Source organism: Anarhichas minor, unplaced genomic scaffold, assembly GCF_050575085.1.
Source record: "Anarhichas minor isolate MPS153535 unplaced genomic scaffold, ASM5057508v1 ptg000040l, whole genome shotgun sequence".
Taxonomy (NCBI): domain Eukaryota; kingdom Metazoa; phylum Chordata; class Actinopteri; order Perciformes; family Anarhichadidae; genus Anarhichas; species Anarhichas minor.
In genome coordinates this window covers 2,523,366-2,543,134 of record NW_027466486.1, presented here as the reverse complement: position 1 = coordinate 2,543,134, position 19,769 = coordinate 2,523,366, and the positions used below count along the sequence as shown (strand labels likewise).

At 43.1% G+C, this 19,769-nt stretch overlaps 1 protein-coding gene across 1 annotated transcript; it reads right to left on the bottom strand.

Moving 5' to 3' along the window:
- Positions 1 to 31: 31 nt before the first annotated feature.
- trip11 (thyroid hormone receptor interactor 11) lies at positions 32 to 18,712 on the bottom strand. The gene is made up of 21 exons (XM_076107837.1): positions 18,087 to 18,712; positions 15,403 to 15,479; positions 15,069 to 15,179; positions 14,139 to 14,441; positions 13,559 to 13,627; positions 13,184 to 13,349; positions 12,648 to 12,974; positions 12,429 to 12,469; positions 12,235 to 12,333; positions 11,769 to 11,972; positions 8,175 to 11,204; positions 7,577 to 7,717; positions 7,128 to 7,321; positions 6,395 to 6,558; positions 6,150 to 6,253; positions 5,884 to 5,983; positions 4,696 to 4,777; positions 4,197 to 4,311; positions 3,107 to 3,229; positions 1,597 to 1,741; positions 32 to 1,503 (listed from the first exon to the last, which is right to left on the bottom strand). The coding sequence occupies exons 1-21, from the start codon at positions 18,223 to 18,225 to the stop codon at positions 1,289 to 1,291; spliced, it is 5,949 nt and encodes a 1,982-aa protein (XP_075963952.1). The 5' UTR covers positions 18,226 to 18,712; the 3' UTR covers positions 32 to 1,288.
- Between the last annotated feature and the right edge of the window lie 1,057 nt (positions 18,713 to 19,769).

Here is a 19,769-nt window from a genome sequence, read left to right as displayed (position 1 = left end):
CGCGTTAGAGAGAAAAAGAAAAGCACAACAGTAAAGGGTCAGCACAGCAGTATCTTTATTTGATTTCAAATTCCAATTAAATCACGGGTACTTACATCAGTAATGATCATCCAAGTTCAAGGTAACCCAACTCCCTTTTGAGACGTCCTAGTTTCAGATTTTACATCTACAAAATTTATTTTACAGCGAGGATTTACAGTTTTTACACTTTAACAATACACCTGGAGAAACCCTGTAATACTCTGCAGCGGCTGACTGACTTCTGTACAAAAATGTACAGCAGCTCAGTTATGCGCTGGCCAGCTCTGGTCAGGTAAAACGTCTTAAATGTGCAGTTTTTACATTTTGTAAATATATATTTATATTAACCATTTACAATCCTGATTATACAACTATCTAATTAGCAAAAATGCAGGCACTTAACTTCAAAATCTTCCATAGTGCCTATAAATAGGAAACAACGCCACCCATTTACATACATATAACTATATAATAGTAGTGTACTTTAACATATGAGCAGCCTCAAGCCTCTGATCAACCACAGTCCGCAGTTACAGCCATAATTACTACGCTTGTTGCATATCACAGTCTTGCCGTCTGGAAAAGACAAGATTTCGCAAAAAATGTCTTTATGGTTTGAACAGATGTACTGAACCACATAAATCTCTACGCAGACTACTGCTGCCAGAGTTTTTAGGCAAGTCCTGGATCAGAAACAAAACTGCATCGTTGAAAAGAAAGAAGAAAAAAGACCCAGAAGGCAAGAAAATAATAGTTGTCCTGCAAGTCAAAGGATGAAAACTGAAGGACATGAGATGCTTCCTCTTGCAAACGGAGGTGAGGATTAGACTCAACCCGCATGGATTGAACTGCACACAGCGAGTGAACAAGGTCACTTGTGTTCAGAACTTGTGCGATGAAGAAAAATCTAAATGTAAGACGTAACTCATAAGACACTTTCTATGAAAATCCACGATGTTGCTGAAAATGTTCTCATCCTGCGACCTTTTTGCATGTGACGTCACTTCTTGATCATCTTCAGCTTGTGCATCAAAACATAACAATGATGTTGAGACTGATGTGTAAAGGGAAACTCTGTTGCATAGAACAGTGATCGCATACAAATAAATTTAGTCTCCGTCCCCTCACAAAAAAAAAGGAATGACTTCTGATATTTATTTTTGCAGGATATCTTAAAAAAGAGGAGCAATAAGTATCTCAGTCTGTGTAGTGTAAACCTCATGTTGAATGAATTAATATGGCTGTGTGGCACTCTTCATGGGGCCGATCACTGCTTCAACAAGTCCTTGAGCACAGCTCCAGCACTGGCCTCAGCGGAGACCGGCACAGGTGTGAAGGTGGGCAGGGCATCGGAGATGGGCTTCATCAGCAGGTGACCTAATGAGCCGCCGGAGCTGGAACCGGCCAGCAGGGGAACCGCGGCAGAGCGAGCGGCCAGGAAAGGGTTGGAATCGCCGAGTCGCTTGCCGTGCGCCGCAGCTCCTGTGAAGAGAGAGGCGTCAACTTTAAATAAGGTTCGATGTGTTTGGGGACGCAAGAGGGAGAACGACGCCTCCCGTCTGACAGGTGGTTTACCTGCAGCGCCGCTGGAAGCAGCACTGTTGGTTCGTCTCGGAGGCGGAACGCCCAGAGCCTTGATGTCATGGGCTGGAAGCTTTGCTGCGGGCAGCGAAGGGGTCGACTCGATCTCCAGGAACTTCACAAACATCGCTGAGAAGGACTGCAACAACAAAAGGACACAATAACAGCGTGCATTACTGCTGAATTACTGATGTATTTTAGCACGGAACTTCTGCTTTACACCCTAAACATGGGGAAGAGTGAGCTTGAGAAAAGCATCCTGGTAGGGAATCTGTGTCTTGCTCATGGACACTTCAGCAGATCACATGCTTGCCAGTTTCATAATTGTTTTTTAACCAGCTACTCTGCTGCCAGAAATCTGTATCCCTACAAATGTAGTTATAATGCTGCTGGACGATATTTAAATTGTGTGTGTGTGTGTGTGTGTGTGTGTGTGTGTGTGTGTGTGTGTGTGTATTGTTGAGAATTGTATTTTGAAGGTCACATGTATACATAAAATATATCAGTGACTGCTTTGCTTCTCTGTGATTACGCTGATGCCATGTCTTGTGCCTTGTGATAACTTGCTGAAAGACAGTCCTGGGAAGTGTAGTCATTGCCCGTTACACAACACAGAGCAGAGTTAGAACTATTACATGCACACTCTCCTGCATGGTCTACCGATAGTCTGACTCGCCCGATGTAGACTAAAAGTCTACGAATGGCCGCTTATTTCAGCCGTCATTCTCCTCCCCTTCTGCAATCTATCTTCCAATTCTCTGCATCCTGTGCTTAGCGCCAGCCTAGATGATTGTGATTGTTTGAAAGGAGTGTTTTTTCCCCTATCACAGAATAATAATGTGTGGAGGCAGACCTTTCTTTAGCACTGAATTAAAGGTGATAGGTCTGGTTATGGGAGACTAGGATACAGAGACAGAGGGGAAAACTATTCAAGTGAACCTAAAAACAGAGGATACACTCAAACAGACGCAGGAAGAATGGGAAAACTGTGGGATCCAAGCACACGTTGACCAGATGTCAGTTTTAGGCTCAACATATTTCTCTACGTCCGGTTTAAGTATTATGACAGTATGCAACTTGTGTTTTAGTGGAATGTGGATGAATCAGAAAGCTTCGTAGTATTATGTTTAAAAGTGCCTTAGCTAACTACAGTAGCTTGCTAACACATAGCTAACATTAGCTCGCTAACAGCTAACTTTACCCATCATCAATTTAGTCGTCAACTGCACCCGAGGGTAGACATTTGCCTGATTGCGGATTCAAAGGTCTGGAGCGAGCCAAGGTAGACAAAGGGTGCTGACATAATCCTTTGGCATTTGTTAATCTAGCTAAAGGCATTTTGTTAGCATTTCAGCACTGGGTTGTATATCGTGGTGTTGATTGTTTTCCCTTCCTGTGGGCGTGGTTTTCAGGGTTGACAAGTTGCGCTCTGTAACACAGCACACTGTAAAAAATATAAACTGTGTGTGTCTGTGTTAAAGGAACTCAATGTGGCGTTTCTTACCGAGTTCAACCCTTGGCCACTGGTGGGCCTCGGAGGAGTGTTTGGAACGCTCTGTGCTCCTTTGCCTCCCAGCCAGTTCGACATCCATCCAGTAACACCGTGCCGTCCGTCCTCTCCTAACATCTGCAGATGGGCGGTGAGGAAGTGCAGACAAATACTGTTGGACTCTTACAAGGAACAATGTCTTCAAATCATCAGAGAAACCTAATATTTTATGATCAAGTAGGTGAAATAAGTCATTTAACATTGGATGAAGAGTGCAGGTACAGTTGACGTTACAGTCTTTTAGAGTTCTATTTTGGAAAAGTTATTTATTTTTTTTTTCCTATTTCAAAGAAGCGGTCAGATTATTTTAGTTTGAATTGTTTTTGGCTTTCTTTCTACCTGCCATCACTTTCTGTAAAAAATATTTCGTGGACCCAATCACTAGTTTAGCTCATATACAGACACGCAGAGTCTCTGCTGACAGACCACTCTACACATTCATTATTGACCATCAATCATGCTCTCTAATCATCATTAGATGAGGGAGAGATAAGTAGAACGACCTCCAACACAATAAAAATCGTTCTTCTGAGGGGTTCTAATCGCATTTGCCCCTCATCCTATCTGTTTTACTGTAGGAGTATTGGGTAATATACTTTGGAATCGTTGGACGGAGTCCCACAGGACTCCTGCCAGAAGATCTGTGTATGGAAATGCTTTATTTTTCTGGGCTGAGTACAGAGAGGATTTTCACAGTTGAATAGCGAGTTTTAGGACAGACTCTCTCAAGGACAACAGTGACAGTGTCTAAATACTGGACAACTGTTAGTCCTTCTCCTCCAGGCGTCTCCATGCTGCTCTCTTTCTCAAAAAAAACTAAAAGTATCTGTAATTCGGACACAGACGATGAAGCTCTACTTAACTCGTGTTGTGTTGAAAATGAAAGTAAGACCTCTAGTTGTGATTCAGTCACTTTTAAGTGAAACTGCTGTATTAATGTTGTATTAATACCAATTCTCTCCTAGAAACGTGATTATGTGATTGCTGAAGTAAATACTTCAACATAGTCAAACATTCCTTGAATATGAGTCAAGGACTCTCTCACCTTATCAACATCTTCTCTGCTCAGTCCCAGAACACTTCCCATGAGCCTCAGCACGTCGGCCCGCTTGGTTTTAGGTGTGTGGAAGTATCCCACGAACAGGTTACGCATCAGGACTCTGGAAACAGAACATGAATAATAAGGCACGACGTAACTCAAGACCTCAATACCATTTTTATACAGCAGTACACAAGATATATTTATATCAATTCAATCACTGTACAGGGCAGGGGGAATACTTCTCTTTCCCATCATTGTAGCTGTCCCGTTAAAACCCTGCATCTCCAACTCATGTTGAGCTAAAACAGCTCTATTGTCAGTTTTGAGACAATGCATTTTAGCAGGAATTCAAACACTTCTTAATTGCATGGTTATAAAATGACTTTCTACAATCCCTTGAAACTGTGGGAGAGTAATAATGAAAACCATATGCGTTTCTTAACATAATCTCATTTAGATGAATACAAAATGTAATATTTAACCCAGACAGGACCAAACTTACTTGTCTATCTTCCCCTCTGTGCTGTTTAGAAGGATCATCAGTTTCTTCTGCGCCTCCTCCAACATTTCCTGTCTAATTTCCACTGTAACACACGCACACGCACACACACGCACACACACACACACACACACACACACACACACACAGTGAAGAGATGTTTTAATCATCAAGTCCCTGTTGCACATAACCCCAATGTGTGCCTTTCATGTCACAACGCCTGAAGGTATCTCAGAAGCATCAAAGACTTCTGAACCATCTGGATGCTAATATAACAAATATGATAAAGAAGAACTTTAACCTGTTTCAAGTTGCGGAAATAACTTTGCTCTTAATGTAAAACACAAGCAAACTATGAATGCTCCATTTCAAATGGAAATATGAAATAATAGAAAGTAACATCAGTATTAACCAATACAAACAATGATAATACAATATGCTAAAATCCTGTGCAGCGGACAGAATGTTATTTTCATCCAGATGGTTTGAAGAGTCTTTGAAGAATCTGGAAATACTTTCAGAACAGCAGTAAGTTTTGTTCAGTGTTTCATCGTCGGGTATTTATTTATCAAAATATCAGATTCTTTGTGCTGTGGCTTGAGATCAGTGTTAACACATGAGATGTATGCACATACCAACGCCATCCTCTCATTGGTGAGACATTCTCACGGCTAACCAACTATTAATAGACCCAATGTACATTTTTCCATCGGTGACTGATTGGTAAAGTAAATATCTGGCTTCAAATCAGGTCTGAACCAATACAATGTCTGAACAGCCAGAGAGGGGTGAAAAAAAGAAGCCGTCTGAGAATTTGCCGGCGAGATAAGAGTGAAATCTGCTGAGTGTGCACAGGAGAACCTCACCCAGGGGGCGACCAGAGTGCCACGTGCTCCGTGCTCCGTTATTCAGACTATAAGGACATGTGCACACTAAAATAAAAACATGAGCCTGGGAGAAATTAAAAAAAGAAGTTGATGTCTGAATGCTGCCTGGGCCAGAAAAAGGCAGCAGAGGATGGCAGTTGCATTCCACAACATCTAAAATAAACATTAATGATCTTTAATGGTTTTAAAGGCTTTTTTTTTTTTTTGCAACCTTGTGAAGATTCATTTATAGTTTGACATTCTCATCATTCCCTCAGAAGACGTGTTAGAAGTCGGCAGGTGACGACGCTCTGCTGCGGCTCACCTTGTTTTTTCAGCTCGTCGAGTTGCTCCTCCTTTAGATCGAGCTGATCCGTGAGGCGAGACGCCGATTCCAGAGCAGCGGTGGCTTCATCGAGGTTAATCTGACAGAGAGCGCAACACCCTCAGTTACTAATGCTTTCATGTCAATGTAACCGGCATCAAGAAATATGTCATATGTGTTCGCTTTGTGGCCTTGCTGTTGGTGCCACATGTCGTATATAAATAAAGTGAATGGATATTCTGATCAGTTATTCATTGCTGGTTTACCTGAAGGGCGGATGCTTGGTCTTCCAGCCTCACTGCTTTTCTTTTCCACTCGTCCTTCTCCTTCTTGTGCCTATCAAGCTCTTGTGAGTACATGGCTTTCTCTTCTGATGGGGGAAGAAGAGACAATTACTACAGGTATAATATGGATGTTTTATTGCACAACTGCAGGCATAAACTGCCTTATCAGTACCACCAGGGTAGATACTACTAAGACCTGAGTCTTCATGTAGAAGCAGATGACTTGCCTTGTTGAAACTGCTCTAGCACCATCTGCAGGTTGGAGAGCGACACTGCGTACTGGTTGACCTGCTCCTGGGAGGTTCTGAGACGGATGAGAGCCTCATCCCTCTGCTTCACCACTCCAGTCAGCTGCTCCTGCAGAGACTCCACCTGCATGCTGGCCTGTTGGCTGGAGGCAGAGGGCCAGGTGAGCCGAAACCACACGTCTATATCAGGGCATGCAGCTATATGGTATCCAACATTGGAATTCAATTTTGACTTGATATGCCCCAGCTGGAGCATATAACTGTAAATCGATAGGGGACCTAAGATAAAGCCTTGAGGGACCCCACTAGAGAGTGGGACACCAAAGCAAACCCTAGTTGAGAGGTAAGAACAAAACCAATGCAGAACTAAATCACTGATGAATATTATGGTCGCCTTGGTCAAAGGTTGAGCTAAGTTGGAGGCAAAAGAAAACCTAAGAGAGAGAAAAAAGATCTTCCTCTATCACACAACTTCCCAGTTGAGCAGAGATGATTTCCCACTAGTGGTCAAAATCTACAAAGCTGAAATACATTTCAGATCATTCTTTTTTGGGCAATTTGCACCTTTTATTCCTTTGCCGACACCTATTCTCAATTTGATGTGTTATGCTTTTCCTGTTCAATACCTAAACCCTGGTGAAAATGAGCAGTGATATCCCTGATAATTTCATTTGTATTTGTCTAAAGCGCTGCAGTTCTAGTTCATGCTAACCTGGCATTCTCCACCGCACTCGAGGATGTGGCCAGTTTGTTGTCCAGCAGTGCCACCCTCCTGCGTAGCTCGGTCTCCCTGACCTCTGCAGCGAGTGCTTCTCTCGTGTACGAGTCCTCAATCTCCAAGAGGTGATTACGTAACCTATCCAGCTCCAAGTTGAGACGCTGTTCTTTGTCCTTCATATGCTGAAGCTGTGGAGGAAACAGAAACATCGTTACACGCGTAGAGCTACGAGAATATACCACAGTAACATTGGATCCTCAACTATAACCGTTTCTACGTATTTATTTTTATAGTTAAGGAAGTTTAACAGTATGAAATATCTATTATATGTATTGTAATCATCAATATTGTTCTAAGACGTATGCAGAAAACCCAGCAGTGAGCAAACACAGACAAACACTTAAAATGAAAGGCTGGAGACTGAATAGTATCCATCCTCCTACCTCAGTTTGTACTGCAGTGGTCGCCATTTGTTTTTGCTTGAGTGCCATCATCACCTGATCCCTCTCCTGCTGGAACGCAAAAGCTTTCTCCTGCATGGACTTCAGTTCATTCAGGAGTTGATTCAGCTCACCAGACTTACCCTGCATCACATCGACGGAAGAGTAAATCAGAAATGAGACAATTTGAAGAATAAAAGAGAAAAGGAAAAGACTGTTTCCTCTCTAAAATGACTTTAATGCATACATTTTTATTTTCAACAGGAAGCATGTGTTCTAATACAACCAATAACACTAAAAAGTTGGTATCTTGCATTTGAGGAATATATTAGTTTTGCTGTTAATGTGGCTTTCAATTCATCAAGACTTTCCATCACTCCGATTGTTCTTTAACATGTGGAGGCATGTGAGGAAAACTACATTTTCATCAAGAATTAAAGTAACACTGGTTGAGAAATATACAAGACAGGTAAATTATAAAAAAATGTATTTCATTGGAAAATCCTCTCCCAACTGAAAGTATCAGAATGTCTTTCAATAACAACAATTAAATTAAAGAGGAATAAAAGCAATGATTCAGAAGTCTTAGTTGCCCACTGACCTGCTCTTTGTCTTTCAGCATCCTCTCCACTGTTGCAGACTTCTCGCTCACAGCACTCAGTTCAAACTCCTTCTCTCTCAGCAGGAGGGAAACCTGCATGTTGGTTTCCTGCAGCGCTCTGAACTCGGACTCTTTCTCTCGAGAGCGTGATGCTACCAGCTCGTTCTCCTCCTTGAGCGTCCTCCCGTCCATTTCCAGAATGAGAGCGCGCTCTTTCAGGTTGGTCACGGCCTGCTTCAGCACCTCGTTGTCATTCTCGCGGTTCCGTAGTGACTCGCTGACGTGACTCAGCTGGTCGCCTTTGCTTTTGATGAGCAGGTCTTTCTCCCTCACGGACCTCTGCAGGGCCTCCAGCCTCCCTCGGACCAGCCGAACCTCATCGGCCTGACTCCTCTGCTCGCTCTCTGTGGCGGATGCTGAGTTGGAGAGCCGGTGGTTGTTCTCCTGAAGGGTCTTGATTATGTTTTCCTTCTCAGCCAACTGCATTTGCAATTGGACAATTTGTTCCTGGAGTTTCTCATAGTTTGCTGTCGGAGACGTCTGGTGGCTTGGAGCATCCGCTGTGAGAGAAGCTCCACTAGCCTGAGCAGCTACGACTTCAGGAGTCTGTGCTACGCTGTCCAGCTTACCCAGCAGGACATCCTTGGTGGTGCTGAGCTGGGTGATGGTCTGCTGGACATGGGCGAGTTCCTGACTCAGACTTCCCAGCCTCCTTTCCTTCTGCTCGTAGCTGTGGATCAGTCCGGTGTAGTCCACCGACAGCTTGGAGCTGCAGTCGCTGTCGGCGGAGACCTGACCCTGCAGTTTGATCAGCTCCTCCTGCAGCTGAGCAGACTCGTGCTGCATGTTCTTGACCGTGGTGATCACCTGCTGCTTCCACTCCTCCATCTTCTTCACCTGCTGTTTCAGTGTGTCCCTCTCCTGCAGCAGCTCCTCGAACTGGTTGCTGCTGACGCCTCCGGAGCCGCTTCCAGACTCCCCTGCTGAGGACTGCAGGACGGTCACCAGGGTCTGGCACTTCTGGGTCAAAGCATCGATCTCTATGTCCTTCTCCCTGATGATGCGGGACAGGTTCTGGATGGTCTCCTTGAACATCTCTTGGCTTCCTGAGGGATCGCTCATGTTGGAGAGGCGTTGGTTCTCCTGCTGAAGCTTCAACAGGGCCGCCTCCTTCCCTGCCATGATATCCATGAGACGGTGGTAGTCGGAGCGAAGCTGGCTGTTCTCTCTGGTCTTCTCGTTGAGCACGGCCAGCACTTGCTCTCTCTCCACGGCATACGCCTGCAGCTGCTGCTGCAGGAACATGACATCCTGGCTGTGTCCACCGCCTCCGACCATGGACATTCTGGCATGAAGCGCCTGGATCTCAAGATCCTTCTGCAGGATCATCTGTGACAGTTTGCCCACCTCATCACGGGACACCACCAGCTGGTCCAGCTGTCTGGTCAGTGAGAGGTTCTTCTCGTTCAGCAGGCTGATCTCAGTCTCTTTTTCCTTGATGCCTCTCACCAGTCTGTCTATTTCTACCTTAGACAGGTCGTGTTTCTCGTTGCCGTTCTCCTGATTTAGAGTCTGGGTCTTCTCCTCCTGCAGGATGACCTCTCCCTGCACAGGTGGGGAGTCACGCACTCGACTCCCGCTGAGCTGATCTACAGCCTGCTGGAGGCCGGATATCTCTTCATCTCTGGCATGGATGAGTCTGTCATAGTTCATTGTGGTCTGCTGAAGGCGAGCATGAGACTGCTCCAGCTCAGTCTGCTGAGCCTGGACGGACTGCTGCGACAGAAGGAGAGAGGCCTGCAGCTCCTCCATGGTTCTCCTCAGAGACTGGACCTCCTCTTCCAGACCGTTCCTGGAGGACTTGAGCTGGGTGATCTCCGTCTCCAGCTCCGTGATGATGTCTAAGGTCCTGGGCTCAGACAGCGGTTGAGGTCTGCTGGTCTGATCTCTGAGTCGGTCGATCTCTTCTTTCAAATGACTGTTCTTCTCCTTCATACCCCCCAACTGTTTATCCTTCTCCTCTAGTGTGTGTTTGAGAGCATCCGCTTCCTTTGTCACGACTAAAATACTGTTCTCCATCTCCTTCTGCAAATCTGACGCGTTTTGTTTCAACGTGTCCATGAAGACATCCTTCTCCTGCAGCAAATCTGTCAGCTGCTTCTGCCCTGCGACTGTGATGGAAAGCATCTCGTTGGTGTCTCTGTGGTCGGACGCCAGCTGCTCCGCGTCTCTCTTCAGCTGACCTATCTCCATGTCTTTCTCCTGGTTGAGTTTGATGGCTCGCTCGTGCTCCATCTGTAAAGCGGAGGCGTCCATGGAGCGGGCTCGGGTCAACTCCTCGAGGGTCTGCTGGAACTGTTTTCCCTGTTCTGTTAGCGTCCTCTCAGCCTGCTCCAGTTCACCCTCTAGTTGACTTTTCTCAAGCTTCAGAGCTTCGATACGAGTGTCCTTCTCCCGTACTGTCCTGTTCACAGCCGCCTGGCTTTCCTGTATCTGCTTGGTTAGTTCCTCAGCTTCACCCGCAGCCTGCTCACTCTCCCCCTTCAACCTCCTGTTCTCCATCTTCAACTCATAGTCCTCAGACAGCGCCTTCTCCTGGGAGCTCCTCATCTCATCCAATTCTCTCCTGAGCTCTGACAACTCCCTCTCCTTCTCTTCAGATCCCTGTGCCTCAGTTCCTCTATCCCTTGCCTGATCCAGCTCTGCTTTGGCAACAGATAATTGCTCCTCTCGCTCCTGAAAAGTCTTCTTCAGCTCTGTGATTTCCCCTCGTGCCTCCCTGCTCTGCTTCTGTGCATGTCCCAGTTTGTCTTTCAACTCCTTCACTGTCCGTTCCAGCTCCTGTTTGCCCATATGCAGGTCGTTGAGGGTGAAAGCGCTCTGGCTCACTTTCTCTTTTTGGGTCTCCAGCTCTTGCTCCAGTGCCCTCTTCTGGTCTTTGGTTGTGTTCAGCTCTGCAGTCAGTCCAGTTAGCTCCGCCTCGGCCTCCCTCAGCTGTCCAGAGAGCTGCTCCTTCACTGAGATCATGTGCTAGAGACAGAAAAAGTAGAAAAACAAAAATCAGTAAACGGTACAAATTTATTCTCATTGTTTTTTTTATTGTCGTCTTGCGTTTCTCCATGTTTTCCTTTTGAAATGTAATACATATCCATATCTTAGCTTTGTTTATTGTTCAGCATGACACCCTTACAATATCTGAAGACGATTAAAACCCAAGTAAGTAGTGCATTGTGTACTTCACAGTTTAATATTACCACAAACAACACACTACAGCGGTCAACTGGCCCTATCTGGAGTCAGTGTTTGGTTTGACCGTTCTGTTTTACTGAAGAAACATGGCGGTCAGCTCCGTGAAGAGGACCCGCTCCTTATGTATATATAAATTCTTATTTTCAGTATATTAAACACGAAAGAAAACATTATTAATAGTATATTCCATTTGTGCCAGTAGATCCCTCTAAATGCTACACACTGTTGCTTTAAGCCGGCCCTTTGTAAAGCACTTTGGCTGATTTTGATGAGGTCTACATAAATACACTTTAGCATTATTATTATATGATAACAAAGAAAGCTGGCCACCGCGGTCACTCAGACCTGTGTTGCTTCCTGGTTTTGCCGGTCTAGTTCCTCCAGCTCAGACACCAGGGTGTCTCGTTCCTCCTCAGTGTTTCTCAGAGCCTTTTCTCTCCTCTCCAGCGCTGCCTTCAGATCCTCCACTGACTCCGTGTCACCAGACTCAGCTTCATTATTGCTAACTATTTGTTCCTCTGACATTTCTAGTCTTTCTTGGAGACTGAGCTGTGAAAAGACACATAAAAACAAAAATAACACTTCAGGATTGTTTATATAATCCAATAGACCTCAGTTACTCCATCCGAGTTCTGACCGTTTCTGTCTTACTGACACCTTAACACATGTAAGTGTAAATCCACCACCTGGTTCTATGTTGCTGCTGTCTATGTCACACACAGACACTTACAATAAATGTATCAATAAAGATATACTAAATAATGTAAGCAGCCTGTGGTTAAAATATTCAGATTGCACCAGATAAACAAACCTTTTCTTGTTCTAGGACTTCCTTTTCTTGTCTCAACGTCCCAATAATGGTGTTCAGTTCCAAGATGTCTGCGTGCTCAACTTCTTCCTTTGGTTCAGCCTAATGATAAAAAAAAGAGTTAGAGACGTCATTAAACTACATACATTATAAATATTCAACATGATGTTTGGTGAATGATTTATAATCACACTAACCCCAGCCATGCTTTTCAGTCCTTCTATTTCTTTTTCTGCAGCTGAAAAGCAGAAACTTTAATTAATATGAAGGTTAATAATGAAGGAAAACAGCCAATGTATACGGAAGCCCTGAGAGGGCAATGAGAAAACAAATCTGGTGGTTCTTTTTCCAAGTCTGAGCTCAATATTTAATTTAACAGCATTAATTAGCTGTATTCAGCATGAATAACGGTATACCTGCAAGGTTTTTTCTCAACACTTGGATCTCGTGGTCCAGCTGGGTTTTTTGCAGAGACTTCCCCTCCTGCTCTTGTACTCGTGTCTGAAGCTCGGTGACGGAGGCCTGCAGCCGCGTGTAGTTCTGCAGCAGCCCAGTGTTTTCTTCCTGGACCTCTTCCTTCTCCAGCTGCAGCGACGCCTGCTTCGTCCGCGCCTCCTCCAGATTGGCAGAAAGCTCGGCCAGCTGCTTCTCCCGCTGATCTGCCGCTTCCTGCAGGGAGCTTATGGCTTTCTGAAGTTCAGGCAGTTTGGAGGCATCTGACGGGGAAGTGGCAGGACCACCACCTGGAGAGAAGGATTCAGAGGAGGGAGTTCATTCGGTGTGTTGTGTCTCGAGTAGAAACACTGAGTTGAAGAGATTTGTCACAACTACCGTACTGCATTTGGCAAAGGTGCCAAGAATTTTTGGTATTAAACCATAATTTCCTCGGTAACATCTCTGATTTGCTATCGCTTCCACAAGTTACAACAACAAATACCAAAGTTAGGCTAACCACTATGAATCTGTTCCTCCAGCTCCTCTATCCGCTCCTCGTACTCTGCTAAGTCCTCTCGATGTCGCCGTGTGATGTCGGCCATCTTCTGCCGCTGAGCGTCCTGCAGAGCTGCCAGTTCATGCTGGTGTTCATCCACCTCACGGCTCATCTCCTCACGCAGCTCCTGTTCCAAAGCAACAATAACATCAAGGTTAGAGTCTCAGTGTCACTACGCTCTGTGCAAGGTGTTGTGCACCAGAGTTGGGTAATACGAACAACCACTTTCACATAGACTTTGTCATTTAAACCATGTCAATATATAAAATATTCATTATAGCAGTTTTAAGATGTAGATTCATCCATAAAATATTCTAGCAAAAATGAAAAACTCACCGTAACAGTTCTTTGAAGTTTGAGAACTTCTCCCTGGTCCCCATTACCAGCTGCTCCTGCTGTTGATGCCTGAAATAAAGACAATAAATCAGATCTCCTCAGAAACAAACACAGAATAAAGTTTAGTTTATATATTTATATTTTTATGGAAACTGCATGGCTGTGCATTAGCATTTCTTTAAATATCATTTGTTTTTTGCTGTGCCAGAAATGTGTTTAACAAATCAAAACAATTACGATGAAAACAAATGAACTCAAATAAATGTAAAAAGGTTTCTTGCTTCTTTTTAGTATCTGGCACATTGTTCTATGTAGCAACCCTCGTGTATGTGGTACCAAAAACTGCTAAAATAAAACCAAAGCATTTATTGAAAGCCATGATTTCAGGGCATAAATTAAACATTATATATTGTTTGTTTAATCCGAGCAAATCCATATAAAATTGTGAATCTATAAAAGTGTAAACAGGGATTATCTACTATGGGAATGTGGAACTATTCCTTTAACTGGATTACCCAGTTACTCCCTGTACCAGAAACCATCTGTCCTGCTCCATCATCATCATCATCATCATCATTACCTGAGACATTCGCCTCCAGTGTGCCACCTCTGCCTCCAGACGCATGACTTCTGTCGACAGCCGGTTGATCTCCTGCTGCGACCAGATCACGTCGCTGAGGTCCATTTCGTCGCCGTGGAATCCCTGGTGGGAGTCTGAGGGCCGGGACATGTAGGAGGAAACAGAAGAGGAGGTAGTGGTCGAGGAAGAAGTGGTGACGGGCAGCATGGCCGGACCGACGGCGGCAGACTGAGCCGAGTGCTGCAGATTGTGGAATTCTTCCTGGAGTCCACTCTGCCGAGCTTTCAGGTGACTGATCTCCACCTGGAAGACACAAACAAACATTAAACTCTTTAATAACACGAGCTCCACATCCATGTTCTGTCTTGACAAGGCTGAGCTGTATGTTACAGTACCAAAAGTGATACTGGTCTGCTTTTTGTCAAAACCAAAAGTCTTTTAAAAGCATTTTCTTTTTTGCCTTTTTTAAATTTTCTTATTAGACTTTGGCTGATTTCTGACAGACTTTTTATGATTAAGATCATTTAATGAATGTAGGTTTTACATGAGGATTTGAAAAACTAAATGTGGGCAAATGTGCTTTTAACTGCCTTTGGAAAAATCGGGCAAAATGGAAATCTGATATTCATCTCCCCATATACACTCATACAAAAAATGTGTTTAATAAGAGCAATTAAGAATTTCATCAAATAAAAATTGTATTTGCCATATGTGTGTGCATAATGTCTGGTGCTACAGTATGTTTTATATATATATATATATATATATATTTATTTATTTATGTATGAAGGGGCATGCTCACATTTAATAACACAATTTGACACAATGGATCATGTGTCTACCATTTAGTTATCTAAAAATAGTTTATGAGGATATATGTTTAACACAAATACTATGTAGATGCTTTATTACAAACACAACTGTACACACATCTCTCTGTTGCAGGAGGGTTCTGTACTCTGCGGACTGTCCTTTAATCTGGATCTCTGAGGCCTCCAGCTTCTCCTCGAGCTCTGCGTGGAGCTTTCTGAATCTGTCGTACTGCAACAAAGAGAGAGAAGCGGGGGAGTCAGTCACAAAAATAAATATATATGCAGGACATTAACATTTTTCTTGTCCACTTTACATGAAGGGGTCAGAGGTTATGGTGAAGTAGAGCAGTTATAGATGTGCTTTTCCTGCTACAACAAGTCAACACGTCTACGGTGAGAGAGGTTTTATAGTTTTACTCCTCGACTCTGAATAAACGCACAAAGAATCTCACCTCAGATTTCTGAGAGGCAAATGCAGCCTCGATGCCGACCAACTTGGTATTGGACACCTGCAGTTCTGTGGCAGCGTCTGCAGTTACATGAAAAATATCAAAATATACACGAGTCAGTTTACAGTTGAAGTATAATCCACAAACATAGCGTCGTGATTTTCTCATGTACACAGAAAGAGAAACAGGAGATTTTTTATCAGTTTTCTGATAACATGAATTTCAAAATGAGAACTTATCTCCATGTTTATCTTGCAAGCACATTCAAGAGATACTAACTGCTGACTTCTCTTCTCCATCTTGGTCTCACACACAGATCTGCTCTATCCGGCTCAGATGACAAACAAACAAGCTGAGCAGGCCAAACCTTTCTGCAGATCATATCGGAGTCATGTGACCTTAACAGCTGGACGAAGCTCAGCCAACACTTACGTGTACCACTACTACACAAACTAAACTGAAGCCTACAAATCTAGCTCCAGGTCATTTTCTTTTTGATAAAATTAACTTAAACCATGGATGTAAGGCCCGACATGCACAGAGCGTCACAGCTGTGCTCCGTACTCAGTGATAAGAATTCATACTCCTGGTGTTTGAGTAGAGCTGTGAGTTGGAGGTCTGCGGTCAAAGTTCTCGTCGAGTCAATACTTTATCACTCGTTGTCTGTTCGCTTCAGAGTGATGGTACTTTGGGGTTTAACTGGCCAAATGAGATGGGGACCTTCTTTGATAGAAACTCCATAATTATCGCATTGTGTCTTCATAAAATACTCATGAGCCCAGAGCAAGGTATAGAGATGAATTTAATTCAATATCTGGCATCAACATTACTAGAATGTGATTTGAAAACACACGTAATTTAACCACGCTACAGTCGCACATGCAAAACAGTTTGTGTTGTGTGCATCCTTTAAAAGCACTTTAACTCTGCTGACCCCGGTAAGAGGTCTTCAATCTGTTTTCCAAGTTCATTGTCATTCTATAATGTGATCCTGACTGGAAAGAGTGAGACCATGGTGAGGTGTCACAGACTTGGTATTAGCCGGACTCTCCTCTGTGTTTAACAAAGAGCTATTTACAATCCTGTTTGTTCAGTTAGCTTGAAGCACAGAAGTGGAATTAACTGTGAAATAGTAGCTGTCTCTTTCTACACATCTGCATGGTACATTGAAGACTGACACCGAAATGCAGTGCAGTAGTGATGTGGAAAGGCAGAGTATTTAAAAGGCACCACACACTTTAAATTATACACAAGCATTATGGAGTGCTGCAGGAATGAGTCCTAAAACCAGAAAATGAGTCAGCATTTTTGCACTTCCGGTTCCCTCGTCTCGAAGTCGATGGGTTTTTGGTTTGATGCTTGAAATAAGATCGGTGGTTAACACAAGCTTCAGAGGTTTTAAAGTCTTGCTCTACGATATAAAATACGTTAGTAAATACTCCTCTCAAGAGTTTTGAAGCTTTTACGTGCCTTAAAGAAGGCGGTTGCAAACAAGTGGCTGAATGAGACTGAAGAACGTCGACGTTGACGTTGATTGCCACAGAGCTTCTTTTCCGGATGGAATCCAACCGAACAATCCTGTTGGCTTCCTGCGTTGACATTCGTCATCTCTGCAGCTCTCTATTGTCTTTCAAGTACTCCAACTCTCATTCAGTGTCAACAGAGCAGCGATAGAAAGTTCTGGGGAGTTTTGTTTACATATATCCACTTTTCCACACGAGAACACGATTATCTTGAAAACATAAGACAATGTATAAAAATAAAGGAGTGCTGCATCGGGGTCAAGAAAGCTCTTTTTGTTGAAACTGTTTCAAAGAAGTGTTGATTTAACTTAACGGTCATTTTGGAGAATGTAGTTTGTGGAGCTGTTGAGTTGCGTTGTGTTTTACTGAGAGGTGTTTCTGATATTTAGTCTACACTCATTGATAGAAATAGGATGGACAAAATATTAACAACACCTCTGGATATAACCACTCACACCTAAAAACAGTTTCAACAAAAACAGAACATTGAACTTATTGGAAGGCTGGGATATTGTTGTGTTGTAGAGACGTCTTATTGATTTATGGATTACTTCTTGCTGGTCGTACCTGGTAAACTGCCAACTGGGTGTATACGTGTATTTGTTTCTAGCACCATCTAATTATTACAATATGTTTAAGTTTCTCTCGTGTGAGCTGATGTTTGCTTTTGATTATGACAGCGGAGTGTGTCACAGTGTTCCTTAAGACCAAGATATTTATATTTCAGGGCTTTGCTAATACACTGAAACACCAACAAGCCAATACACACACGCGTCTACTGGTTTCTCACATCACTTACATTAAGTCGGCCAAACCTTGTTGGTGGTTTTCCAGTTACCGGGTACTTTTTGATGACGTAAGCAATAAATCTTTTAGATATTTTTCTGTTAAAGAAATCTTCAACTTCTCAATGTTTTTCTCTGTTGCTTCCCAAGACAACAAAGATATGTTTACAATCTTACTAAAGAACAAAATTGTTGACATGTCAGGACCTGGGAACCTAAAGGCAGCCTTAATTTAAGGTTGATACACTGGAACTATCAACCAGCTCACGCATATGCGTACAAAACACTCTTTCCTACAGCTGTTTAACTGAAAACCTTGAGTCTGACGATGTGGCTTCCTAACAAAGGGATACAAACAAAAAGAGGAACACAAACTTACCTCCTACTTCTTCCACTCCTTCCAGCAGCATGTCTTTGGTGAAGGTTGATATCTGCCCGGTGAAAGACGACAGGCTCCCGCCGACCTGGCCCAGAGACTGACCGAGGCCGGAGCTGATTCCACCCAGCCAGGATGACATCTTGAGGAGGACTACAAACCAAAACAAAGCAGGGCCGAAGAGGACCAGGGGGGGGCTAGCCTAGCTTTGACTCCAGAGGTGGTGCAGTAAACTCGGTCATCAAGCTGAACTGTAAACTCTACACCACGGGGACTTCGTTAACTTCAAAATCCACTTTAATCTTCCGGAACAAAGTCGCTTTTCAGGCTGACAGACGCTCATTTAGCAAAGACCCCGGTTCGGCTAATAACAGCTGATCCTTTTGCCTTCAAGAATGTGTCAGGCTAAAGCTAAGCTAAGCGACGTTGTATCACAGTCAAACAAGCTAATACCTCAGCTTACGTCCTTACTGTGAGGTCTGTGTCGTCTATGGTGAGTGCGAGGGGTGTTTTTTTTTTAGCAGTTTCTCGCCGGTCTATACAACACAGCGTCCAGAAAGTGCCACCTCAACTGCAGCCATATCTGCTCGGCTGCGGCGATGGCTGTCAGGTTTGACGTGGACACGGAACAAGGCAGCGGTGCATTGTGGGATACTGGAGGACCAACAGATTCAAGGTGCGTTCAGGAACCAAAGAGAACACCAACTGAAAGTCAGGCGCAGTCTTCCGCAGGTAAATATTACAGTGTGTTCATACTTATATTTCGTTTTCCGTTTTTATTCTTGGAAGGTTACTAAGATGACAAATGGGAAATATTTGTAAATTAAACTTTTTTTTAGAAAAAATACTTAAAGCTAAATGTAATATTTACAGTGTACATTTTTGAGCTATAACCTTTATATTACAGATTTGGACAAATATACCAATGTTAGACTTGGAGTATGTTTCTTTTTCATCATATTTACATCAGGCAAGCCACATCCTTGTATGTCTAATAATACATTCTATTGTTTTATTATTTGAATATCTTATTGTACACTTCATTTTATTTGATACTTATGTTTGTTTGTTTTTGTATGTATTTCTTTTTATAATGCTATTATTTTATTGTCACATTATTGGATTCTGTTTGTCTTGAAATGTGCTATCCAAATAAAATGTATTATAATATATTATATATTGTATGAAGAGAATATTATAAAAAAGAGTGTATTTGTTTCATACGGGTGACAAGGGTTTTAAATAAGTAAAAGTAGTGAAGTATTAGCAATAACAGTACCAGCAGTCCTCAGATGAATGCTTAGCGATTGCTCCACTGAACGATTCTTATACAATTATTCAGTCCGTCCCCTCCTCTTCTGTTATGACATGAACATTAACATATTTACATGAAACCGTGCCAGAAATGTATGCTTTGGCCTGTGTGTCTTAAATTCTGTTATAGATGTGAATTATGACTTTCTAGACACAGACATTACCTGCAATGCAATAACTAGTTAAAATTAAATCCATAATCATTAAAGGAGTGCATCAGAAATTTAGGACTGCACTTCCATGAATTTAGCAGAGCCAAAAGAGAGATAGAACGGTACAAATCAAATTGGTAGAGGCAGATATATCCTAACTTTTAGTCCCTATTTATTTCCCATAGTGCAACCATAGCATCTTTTTGCTAGACACTCCAGT

Coding starts and splice junctions, on each gene's coding strand:
- trip11 (XM_076107837.1), bottom strand. CDS start 18,225: ATGTCATCCTGGCTGGGTGGAATCAGCTCCGGCCTCGGTCAGTCTCTG. Junction 4,778..5,883: donor CGACGAGCTGAAAAAACAAG/GTGAGCCGCAGC, acceptor CGTGTGTTACAG/TGGAAATTAGACAGGAAATG. Junction 1,504..1,596: donor TGCTTCCAGCGGCGCTGCAG/GTAAACCACCTG, acceptor CTCTCTTCACAG/GAGCTGCGGCGCACGGCAAG.